This window comes from Cricetulus griseus, chromosome X (assembly GCF_003668045.3).
Source record: "Cricetulus griseus strain 17A/GY chromosome X, alternate assembly CriGri-PICRH-1.0, whole genome shotgun sequence".
In the NCBI taxonomy this organism is placed as follows: Eukaryota; Metazoa; Chordata; class Mammalia; order Rodentia; family Cricetidae; genus Cricetulus; species Cricetulus griseus.
The window spans coordinates 30,685,944-30,698,020 of NC_048604.1; the positions used below are offsets into that span (position 1 = coordinate 30,685,944).

Consider the following 12,077-nt stretch of genomic DNA (forward strand, 5'->3'; position numbering starts at 1 on the left):
ATGAAAGAGCTCTTTAAGCGGTGCAAGGTAAGGGGAGGGAGGGCGGAGATAAGGGGAGCGGGAGGAGAGAGGGAGTGGGGGCTGGGATTGGAATGTAAAAAATAAATTTAAAAAAATTTTAAAAGACTGAACTGGACTCCCTAAATACAGGTGACAATGATATGGCTGGGACAATATATGAGGCCACTCACTGGCAGTGGGTCCAAGATCTAACTCTAATGCACCAACTGACTTGGCGGAGTCCATTCTATATGGAGAGATACCTTGTTCAGCGGAGACACAGGGTGGGGGGAGGTGCCTAGGTCCTGCCTCAAGATGGGACAGACTCAGTAGACTTCCTAGGGGAGGCCTTATCCTCTCTGAGGAGCAGATGGGAGGTTGGGTGAGGGGTAGTATGGGGACCAGGAGGAGAGGCGGGAGGGGATTGAATTGTAAAAAATAAATTAATAAATAAAGAAGGGCATGGTGGCTTGTCTGTAATCCAGCACCTGAGAGTAGCAGGAAGCTAGAACTTCAAGGTCATCTTCAGCTATGTACTGCATCAAAATGAAGACCTGTCTCAACAAGAAAAAAACACACATATACAGGCTTCAAACTAACTACCATAAAAAACTACTATAAAGCACTGCTGATTTAAGGAAACAGATTTCTGATGTTCATGAATTGCATGAACTGATACTGCTAAAATGTCCATACTAAAGTGATCCAATATTCAATGTAATCCTTACTAAAACATCAATGACATTCTTCACAGAACAAGGGAAAAAACACTCATGAAGTTCCTTCCTATGGAGCCAACTGTGATGGACTTTCTGTGATTCCAACGCTTGGTGTATCTATCACTGCACAGAATAGTGACTATAATGATGAGGTATTATATGTTTTTAAGCTGTTAAGGATTTTTAATGTTTTTACCATAAAGAAATAATGGAGAGAAACACTGCATAATATATACATGTAGCAAAACATCATAATAAGCCAGACATATGTATATTTTTACAGATCAGGTTTTGGGTTTTTTGTTTGTTTTAGTTTTTCTAGACAGGGCTTCTCTGTGTAATAGTCCTGCTTGTCCTGGAACTCACTCTGCAAACCAGGTTGGCCTTGAACTCAGAGATTCAGCTCCCTCTGCCTCCCTGAGCACTGGGACTAAAGGTATATGCCACCACTCCTGGCTCATGTCAGTTTTTTAAAAACAAAATTTTCCTTTGATCTTAAAAAGTAGATTATATCATTTTGTACAGAGAAGACAACTGTACTGGTACAGTCATTGACAGAGTAACCACCTAGAATTCATTCAGTTCTAGAGAACAGCTGTACATATGCATAAATTATTACTATATCTTGCAGTATTAACAATTAGTACCAGAACCATGCATTAACAGAAACAAGTTGAATTTTCTAAATATTCCTTATATTTCAGCAGGATAAATATGTATTTTAAAGCTATTTTAGTTATATACATTGTGACATCTACAGAAGATGAAATTTATTAGGTGAATGGGAAAAATGTAAAGAACCATACAATTATTCAGGTTTTTTTCATTTTTTGCTTATTCAAAGGTAGCACAAGAAAAATAACATTTTTCAAGTTAGAACAAATTAATCTGAAGGCTAAGCATTCTTCTTATAGCCTATGAAAATCAGTTTATAAAATCCAGATTACGGGAGGGCCTAGGCCCGGCCCAGGATGATGTGGTGGACTTTGGGGAGCCCTCCTGTCCAGAGCCCTACCCTGCCTGGGGAGTGGAGGGTGGACCGGGTGGAGAGTAGGTTGGGGGTGGGGGCAGGGGTGAAGGGGAGGGGAGGGAGAAGGGATTTACATGTGAAACAAGCTTGTTCCTAATTGAACTAATAAAAAAAAATACAAAAAAGTTAAAACTAAAAATAAATAAATAAAATTTTAAATAGGAAAAAAAAATCCAGATTATTTATTTGGTGAACTAAGGTGCTTTTACTCAAGGTGCTTCAGCTATTTAGGGTTGATAATGTATCCAAAACCCTATTGGTAAATATTTTCTGAATGGTCACCTTTGGGCTTGAGATTCACTCTTATTGTTATCAGAAAGGGATAAACATGGATGATAGTGATGCAATGCATCCAGTCTTCAAGACAATGGCTAAGAATGAAACAGAAAAATAGTAGAAGGAACACGGGTATTTTGTTTTTAATTCTGTATGTTTAAAATGTTTGCATGTTTGGCTACAAAAAGATTCAGTGAACTTGAGAGCAAGCAACCCTGATGGAAAAGACAAATTGTAAACTGCCAGACAGCTGCAGCTAGTAATAAAATGCTGAGACCTGAAACACATTTGCAGAGTCTAATTATATGGCAAATCCCAGTATCTGAGAGAAGGCAAAACAGCTAGAAGAATAACTGATAGACTGGTTGCTATAGTAACTGAGATAAATTTGTATACTGACTAGGGGGGAGACACTGAGTCTGCTATAAGATATGAAGTCCATATTATATTTTAATTGCTTTCCTTCAATTTTTGAATCATGGGACTACACTAATATAAAGATGGTTCAACTGGAAATAAGAGAATAGATAGAATTCCACTTTGAAAATCAAGAAAGCAACCAATTAAGGATTTAGCTGTTTTAGCTAAAAAATATCTCAAAGCAGGAGGGGGAAAGAACTGATGAAAGAAAGATCATGGGAAATAAATTAGGTGTTTGTGAACAGAATTAAGAAGCAAGTCATCAATTCAAATCAGTAGGGCAGCATAAAATGGGCATAAATTTTACTATTTTAAACAATGCTTAAACTAGGTATTAATCTCTAACAGAAAGGGTTACTTAATTTGTACTGTGTATGTGTATCCGTATGACAAGATGCCCTTAGGAATTATATATCATATCTCAGTTATCAGGCTGCAGGACATAGCTCATAATCTGGCCCCTACATTAGATGCTTAGGGTGACATTCACCTCTTCCATCTCCAGTATCACAATTTCCATGATCTCAAACTACTATCCCTCCTAATATTATCTCTTTACTCCCAGAAAGTTGCTACCAAAATTGCAGCAGAGTATAAGGAGGGAACAAACACCAGCTCAATTGATAAATTTATCAGACTTTATCAAAGTTATAATAATGCACTGAATAGAATATATTCACTGTTGTGCCACTTACATATACCAAATCAGAAATTATTTTCTGTCCATTAGGATTACCAATGAGGAGGAAAGGACTCAGTCCATAAAGTACTTGGATCCCTAGGACCCTTGTAAAATAGACTTGAGAGCTGGAGAAATGGCTCAGTGGTTAAAGAGTATTTGCAGAGTATTTGCATGTGGTTCCCAGCACCCACATGGCAGCTTACAACCATTGGAAACTCCAGTTCCAGGGGATCTGATACCTCTTTTGCACTCCACAGACACCAGGCATATATGCAGTACATATTCATATATGCAGGAAAACATCTATACACATAAAATAAATAAATCTTTTAAAAAGACAAGTATATGCAACTATCATCCTAGCAGTAGGAACAAGATCACTGACTGGGGCTTTGTGAGCAACCAGTCTTGCCCAATAATTGAGCTCCAGTGAGCAACTCTTTTCTCAAAATACAAGGTGACTGAAGAAGACACCTGACATTAAACACACACACACACACACACACACACACACACACACACACACACACCACACACACACACCCCCACCACCACCACCACCACCACCACCACCACCACCTGCAGCAGCAGCAGCAGCAGCAGCAGCAACAACAACAACAAAAACTAACAGCCACCATCACCAAGAAAAAGCAAATATGAATTTTCGCTTCAGGGAGAAATGCTTCTGATGCCTAACTAAAGTAAGAAAACTGAGTTTTCAACATAGGAAGCTATTCAATTTGGGGATGTTTTCAGATCTAATAATTGAGTTATTTTCTCTATGTAGGTATGTATGGTATATGAGCACATGTGTATAGGTTTGTGTACTTACAAAGTCCAGCAGGTGTTTTCCTCTAGCACTTTGTCACTTGTTTTGACACAGTTCTCTCCCTGTAAGGTCACCATTTTGGCTAGGCTGGTCTGCCAATAAACTCCTGGAATCCACCTGTTTCTGCCCCTAATACTAGCATTATGGCAGGTGCAGCCATGCAGTGCTTGTATGTGGGTGCTTGGTATTCAAACTCAGATCCTCCTGTTTGCATAGCAAGTGTTCTTACTTAGAGAGATATGTCTCTTGCTCTTTTTATTTATTTGTATTATTATTTTTGAGATATAACTTTTGTTATTAAGTTCTGCTATTCACTATTTAGACCATGCTGGCCTCACACTTGACATGATCCTCCTGCCACTCTGCCTCCTGAGTGCTGGGATTACATGTGTGAGCTATTATGCTTAGCTAGATCTAATAATTCTCCCAGATACTTTAATCTCTGTTCCCATGATTCATCCTATAATTTACCATTACTCTAACCTAAACATGGTAAAATGCAGTTAACACTAACAAGACCACTAAAAATGAAACAAAATTACATAATCACTGTTAGTAGGTAAGCTATTCAATCATTGGTTTTCATTCTGACGTAAAGGAAATTAGTGAGCCATAATTAGAGTCCTAGAACAGTAAATGTCTTTTGAAAGGTAAAGCATGAAAAGTCATGTTAAGTAGAAGTAGACCTTAGTGGCCTGACTTAACAGTGCATGTGCCAAGAATCTATATAGCATGGCTACCTGCTCTTACTCTCTCTCCATTCAAATGCGGCAACATCACATAAATAAGGACTCAAAAGACCTGGATTTTACTTCCAACTAAGAGGTGTCACTTCCTTTTCTAAGTCTACGTTTCGCTTTCAGTTGAATGGGAAGGCTAAGCCAGATTATGTGTAGTTAATCCCTATTCTAAAAATGCATAATCCTATCCTTTCGAAGACTTTGAGACCTAGGAAGTCTAGGACTTTGGCTGCTACTAAAAAATGTTGAAAATATTAATCTTTATAACATGTTCTCAGTTGCAGCCTTTAGAATATGTATGTATAGTTCACAGTTGGAAGAGGCATCCAACTCATATAATTTGTGCAATAAATAATTTCAAATCTATGGATTTGGAGCCATGTATCAAAGCCATCAATGCTTGTTAAAATAAGACATTATAAAAATATGTAAGCTAGGCCTGGTGGAACAGCCAGTAAGTCCAGCTACTCAGGAAACAGAGGCAGAACAGAATGTTCAAGGTCTGCCTGGGCATGATGGCAGGATATACATTAAAATACAAACAAAATAAATAGTCTGGGAATACAGATCAGTGGTAGAGTGTATCTAGCATGTATCAGACCCTAGATTCAATCATCAATACAACAAAACAACTCAACAACATCCATATATATATATATAATATATATATATATATATATATATTCTCCAAGAACAAAAGTTTATCATTAAAAGCATGAAGTATTGAATCTCAATACAATGACAGACATTTAAATTTCAAAGGGTTCTCAAAATGCAATTTCAATTTAAAGTTGAGGAAATACGATGACTCACAATGTTGGACTCTTTTCTACTATACCACAGTTCCTCCTGCCTTTCCTGCTGTATTAAGCAGCAGAACAGAAAGAATGTCACATTATGAAACTTATCTGGGATGTAGTTCTGTTATTAATTCACTATGGCATCGGGGTAAGCCACTTTCTCTCTTGGGGCTTTAGTTTTCATAACATTTTGTTAGAGTTAAACTAACTGCCATTTCTAGGTATATCATACTGTGACATTATAAAAGTCCTATATAATAAAGCAAAAATATAGATTCTGGAAAGAGCAAATGGGAATTTGCAGCCAAAAGAGGTGAAAGGTTTGGGCTGATGGCTTTAAATAGATTTATCAATTCAATTTAGAGGGTTGGTACAAAAGCATTTTACTCTTGGATCAACTGGGGGAAGATCCCTTTTCCACACAGTGCAGAACAGCTATGATGTATTAGAAAAACACTGGGCTAGTGTTTGATGAGCAGGTTTCAAATGCCAGTTTTGCTGCTTGCAAGGTGTTTCTCCTAGAACAATGCATTTAACTTTTGTAAGATCTTTTATGTAAAAATGGAGAAAGTCCCCATCAAAAGAAACCATTATACATGTGGTACACATTGCAAATTGGATAAGAGATGATCAGCCACCATTGAAATGTAACTGTACTGGACTCAAATTCTAATCAGTGGCTGTTTATTAAATTTTCTTTCAAAGTATAGATTAACAAATAGGCAAGAAGTGTAAGGAGTAGATCAATATTGAGCGACAGACTGTGTATTTTGATTCTGCTGATTAACCAAACATCAGGCGTCTCAAGTGTCTACTCAATTTAGTACAATTTGATGAAACACTCCGTATATTCCCAAACACACAAACATCAAGAAGCATTTCTTTAAGTGGCCAAATTCACTCAATTAGCCTCTTAGAGCTTGTATGGTGTGCCACTTCGGTTCATGTCAAGGAACAGAAGACATTTCTTATGATCAACTAGCTAGTGACACCACCTGTTTTCAGAAATCAAGATTTCTCACTGAGTTTTAAAGCTGTTAGCTGCTAAGCTAAGTCTGCTCACAGTACCTTCCAAGTCTGCCACAGAGGATGAAGGAAAATACAAACAAAGCCACCCCTTTATTGCCCTCTCAATATTGCTGTTTTCAGGTCCAATTCTCCAAATAAGTCTATTTTTTCCCAATTCTCTCATTAATACAGTAGGAGGGAGGACATGGAATCCAGTCAAATCTTGTCATTATTTTACCATAGAGCTCTCAACATGCTCAGTTTGGGGGTAAGCTAGAATTAAATTTAGAAAGCTGGGTCCCAAAGGACTTTGAAAAGAAACAAACTTTTCACCTACTATCAAAGTATAAAGTTCTTGAGAAGCAATATCATCCCAGGGGGGAGAAGTGACTATTGATTCTACCATAATGACTCATTGGATTCAGATAAGTAAAACAGTATAAGTTTGTACATTGCCTCCCAAAGTAATCACTGTATAAAGCTAACAGTCTAATGCCAAGAAAGGAGAATTCACATTTGACTATGATTTCTGTGTTAGGTGTTGAACTTAACAGTTTACAGAGGTCCCGAAATAACTGCTTTCTCAACTAAACTTGCTTTATTCAATGAGGAAGAACAATATCCACATGGCTCTAAATTGCTAACATAGTGAAAACTGATTATTCCCTCCACATAAAAAAGAAAAGAAAAAAAAAAAACCTTGCAAAAATGCTTACTAAGTGATTTATTCAGTCATTTAACCTGAACTGACAGTTCATTACTTTGAAGTGAAAACCACACGACTTTATTTCAGGAGAATTCATTCTCTTTGAAAATCTAAAGGCATTCTCTACCCTGTTCTACCAAGTTACAAACTTGGATCAGATACTGAACTTGAGAGAGATTCAGTGCTATCTCAAGGCAGATCATTGTCATCCTAAAATCTCACAATAGTCACAGACAGCTTCCTGGAAACAAACACATTAGTAATGTACCAACATACATTTCTTTCTGATTCTGTTGCTGTAACTTTTGGGGGGGGGTATAACATATATTGTGTATAAAACATAGCAGTTTTTTTAAAGGACTTCTAAAATGTAGTGATAGCTATATTTGTTCTACGGGGGTAAACATAAAAACTGAAGAGAGTTCAACACCAAGAATCACACACTGATATATACACATTTTACTAATTTTCAAGATCTCACAGTCTGCTGGCTCCAGACACGTCAGAAGAGTTTTGAAATCATTTTAAACGCTATTTTAACTCTGAGAAAGGGAAAGAATAAGTAAGTCCAAATCCTGATCAGAGAAGCTGTCCAACTAGTGAACTTCCTTCTCAGAGCTACCCATATTAATCACAAGTAAAACATCTTGCAAAAGTAGATAAAGGGCACAAAGCTGGGCTCTCCTTCCAAGGACCAGATTAGTCAGCACTTGTTTGGACATCTGTACTCGGCTGTGTACATTTATGTCCGGCTGCCGTTTCAGACCACATCATTCTCTCTAATGGTAAGGATCTTGTCTACAATTTCCTCTGGCGCACAGTTAAGTGCTATTTCAGTAAAACACTGCTGATGTCGAGCACGTTGGCTGGAGGGCTTCGTTGAGTAAATACCTGCCGTCTCCCCGCTTCTTTTTTTATGCAAAAGAAAAGGTGAATTAGCAAATAGTATAGAGTTACAGGCACTTCGGAAATGAATAGGTAAACTAGAGGTTTTTACATAAAAGACCCAGGGAAGTTCAATTTCTCTTGCTACCGCTCCTTTTGGTCCCCAAGGGTCGAAACAGATGTTGGAAAGGTAAGCTTTGAACACCGCCAATACAAATCGTTGCCTCTTAGACACGAATGCCATCCACTCGATGGCTGGCCAAGACAAGAAAGGGGTTCCGAAGGAGTCCCCGGGCCGTTTACTAGGGAAAAGGACAGAGGAGGCTTCCCTGTCCCTGTTCCAACTCATCTTGCCTTAAGGAGTTCCAGGTTTGGGTTCTGAGGTGTCCAAGCGAGACTAAGAGGAACAGCGGTGACAGACACAGCGGGATTTGGGAGAGGAGTAGAGGCAGACACGGGAGAAGCAAGCCACTGGGATGTCCGAGTTCTGGGCCCGGGCTTGGGTTACTTACCCTACGGGATAGCCACCCCCCAGGTGCACATCTTCGGGGGCATCATAGAATTCTTCAGTGTCGCTTTCCGACGCCATTTATAGGACACACCCGCGGGTGAGGGGGCCGGCTCCGCCTGGAGGAAGGGTGATTCTCAGCGTCTCCTCCTCGTCAGTTAGAGTGTGGAGAGGTGGGTCCCGGGCGACGCTGAGGAGGGCACAGATGACGTGGAGTGAGAAGTCGGTTAGGGACAGGGGACCACCCTCAGTTGCCGGGCACACGGGGGATGACCTGCAAAGCGAATGGCTGGGGTGGCTGCAGTGGGGCTGGGACTGTTGCCGGCGTCCCGGGCGCTAGGTGTATGAAGAGCGCTAGAGAAGGGGCTGTGGCTCTTCTCCGTCCCGGAGACCAGGCAGCGGGCGTGCCGGCGACAGCAGCTCCAATTTCTCCCGCAGCGGCAATTACAGCTGCTGGGAAAGCTACTAGCCCGCAAAATACCGACGCGCACCTACCCTCGCGAGATTTCGGCTCGGGCCGGTAAAGCGTGGGCGGGGCGGAGAGGTGGCGGGGGGGGGGGGGAGGGAGGCGGGTGGTGGTGGCTGGGGGGGGGGGCGGTCCCAGAGAGGCAATGTTCTGTTCTGATTACTAATGTGGGAGAAGCCTGTCAAAACGGCGCAAGCGCGTTGAGGGCATTTTGGCGGAGGCCGGAAGTAGCGGGGAGTAAGGGAGGTGGCTAGGCTTCAGAGGGGCGGAGTCTAGGACCTGCGCAGGAGCAGCCCGGTGCCAAAAGTCTGAGGCGCGCCCGGCTTGGATGGGACCTCGCTTACAGCGTTTGAGTCACTAATTCTAAGTGCACTTGGAAAGAGAAGCGTTTTCAGAGGGATGGTTTTGAGTCTCTTCCGTTTATCGTGAGAGGACGGGGTGGGCATTTGGGTTTGTGTTTTACTTTGTCGTCTTAGCCAAGTCTGAAATAGCCCACCCTAGGATTTGGGGCAGTTTCACCATCTCTAGTCTATACGATTAGACCTGTCTTATTCACTTACCATGAGATCTCTAGTTGAGATCTACATCTGATCCAGATGGCCAAAAGGTAAAGTCCATAAGAAATAGATAGCTGGGGAGTGTCCCATTTCCAAAGAGTAATTAGTTAATGGTGGATTTATTGCTGGAGCTGAGCCAGAATAACACCTCCCAATTACTTTTCCTCAATACTTATCTGTCGTCGCTGCCCACGACGTGAGAGAAATTCTACACTGGCCAAGATGTGTGTCAGCCAAATAACGTAAATATATATGATATATGCGTATGTATACACGCACACGTTTATGAGCAAGAAGAGGTTACCATTGCAAGGCTAAGACAGTAACTTCATTCTGATCTTCAGTTGCCCAATGTCCAGTGACTAAAACAGAAAGATGCTTTTTGAAAGACTGAGATGTTCTTTCGGAAACAAAGCGTCATTCATTGCCCATTAAAGTGATAATATTGACTTTCAGTGTTTTCATGAGGCACATTTATTTCTTCCACTGACGTCATGAAAGGCTCTTGGAGTTGTTTGTGTTGCCTAAACCGTTAATCAAGATGGCAGCATAAAAGCTTGGATCGGGAACAGGGACATAGCCTCAGAGACATTAGAGTTTTAAAGGTAGTGTGAAGCAATCCAACTCCAGGCAAGGTCGAGTGTGCTCTGGGCAATTTCTATATTTTTTTCAAAACAGGGTTTTTTGTTTAGCCTTGCCTGTCATGGGACTCACTCTGTAGACCAGGCTAGTCTTGAACTTGGAGATTCACCACCTGGCTCTGCTTCCTGAATGCTGGGATTAAAGACATGTGCCACCACCACCCAGCCCGTGGATTTCTATAAATTTAAATGCTATAAACTGTAGATTCTGTAACATCCCAGAGGAGTTCAGAAAAACACAACATAATCAAATATGTTACTATTTTGCAGCAGAACATATGATAATTTATATGAGTACACAAAAACAGTGTATAGCCTCATTCTATTCAGATAACTACTGCCAAATAAAAAGATAATTTGATTGTGAAATAAATTCCTTAAAACAAAAATTGTGTACTGTTTTTAATATCATTTACCACCCTCTTCCAACCCTTCCCGTGTGTGTGTGTGTGTGTGTGTGTGTGTGTGTGTGTGTGTGTGTGTGTAAAGCCTACGGAGACCAGTTTATGTTGCTCATATATCATTTTATGGCTAGCCAATTGATATATATATATATATATATATATATATATATATGAAGTTTTTTTAAAGATTTAAAATGAAGGCTTGAAATCCAGCCTTTTTAATTAACAGGTAAATATCTGGATTTCAAGAGCTTTATGGATTCTCAAAGTGCAGACAAGGGAATTTTGGGCTCTTCTGAAAGTATAACTTTATCAAAAATTACTATTAGATTTTATGTGTTTTAAATGTGTTAAATAGAGTTATAAAAGAAGCTTGTGAGATGACAAAGCTTTATTGAAAATTGCTAAAATGTTTGCACTGATCAACATACACACTGAACCATCAAACTATAAGCAATTATTTGTCAATTGAAATGAGCTAATGATACTGTGTGCATTGGTGAATGTCAGCAATAGTAGCATTTGAGAGGCAAAGGAAAGAAGATCAGTATTTCAAAGTCATTTTAAGCTCTCCTGGGCTACCTAAGACCCTGTCTCAAAAAAATCGAAAAATTCATCTCAAATTACAGGTTTTTTGTTCACCATGGAGAACACACTTTTGCTTTGGGATTATGGAAAAGGATAGTCTATGTTTATCAAAATATGTTATATAAAAGGATATAACCACATAAATTTATTTTCTTGCTAATTACATTTTTGGTTTTTTGAGACAGGGTTTCTCTGTGTAGCACTCACTCTGTAAAGCAGGCTGGACTCTAACTCACAGAGATCCACCTGTCTCTGCCTCTTGAGTGCTGGCATTAAAAGCATGTTTCTTACAGCTGCTGGGAAAGCTACATGTTTCTTAAAATATTTTGTTTTATTGTAGAGGTATCACCTGTTTGTATATTAAAAATTTGAATGCTATGTTGCTATGTGGAATATATAGCAGTTCAGTGAACATGTCTACTAAATGTCATGCAGTATTCTAAAGTGCTAAAGACAATTTGAATATAAAAAAGGCAACTTAGTTCCTGTCTTCCACATGCACACAGTCTAGTATTGGAGTCCCAGTTTGAAGTTTTATTTGAATATTCCATGCCAAGTTTCTTGGAGTTTTCAAGGTTTAAACATTAATATCTCTGTTGAGAAAACGTCAAAATGGGTGGTAGGAATGATAAGCCAATGACATCTTAGAGTTATTATAGTTGTCTATTTAAACAGCTTTATAACTTCATGGAAGTATTAATTGTTAGGAGCAATAAAACATATCCTAACATTCATTATTTTTGAAAATGATAAAATGTGTTTATTTTGCCCAAATGTCTGCTTTTTAGCTTTAAAGCATTAGGTTTAGTTTAAAGCAG

The 12,077-nt window shown here is 39.5% G+C and overlaps 1 protein-coding gene across 3 annotated transcripts in view; it reads right to left on the reverse strand.

Annotated features, from left to right (window-relative positions):
- The window catches only part of Wdr44 (WD repeat domain 44), a 93,212-nt gene extending 84,129 nt beyond the window's left edge, over positions 1-9,083 (reverse strand). For 2 of the 3 annotated variants that reach the window (XM_035449982.1, XM_035449983.1), the window contains exon 1: positions 8,608-9,083. In XM_035449982.1, the coding sequence (XP_035305873.1) occupies positions 8,608-8,684 (77 nt within the window). In that variant the 5' untranslated portion in view covers positions 8,685-9,083. The remainder of the gene's footprint in view (positions 1-8,607) is intronic. The other variant, XM_027431945.2, reaches the window with a different exon arrangement.
- Between the last annotated feature and the right edge of the window lie 2,994 nt (positions 9,084-12,077).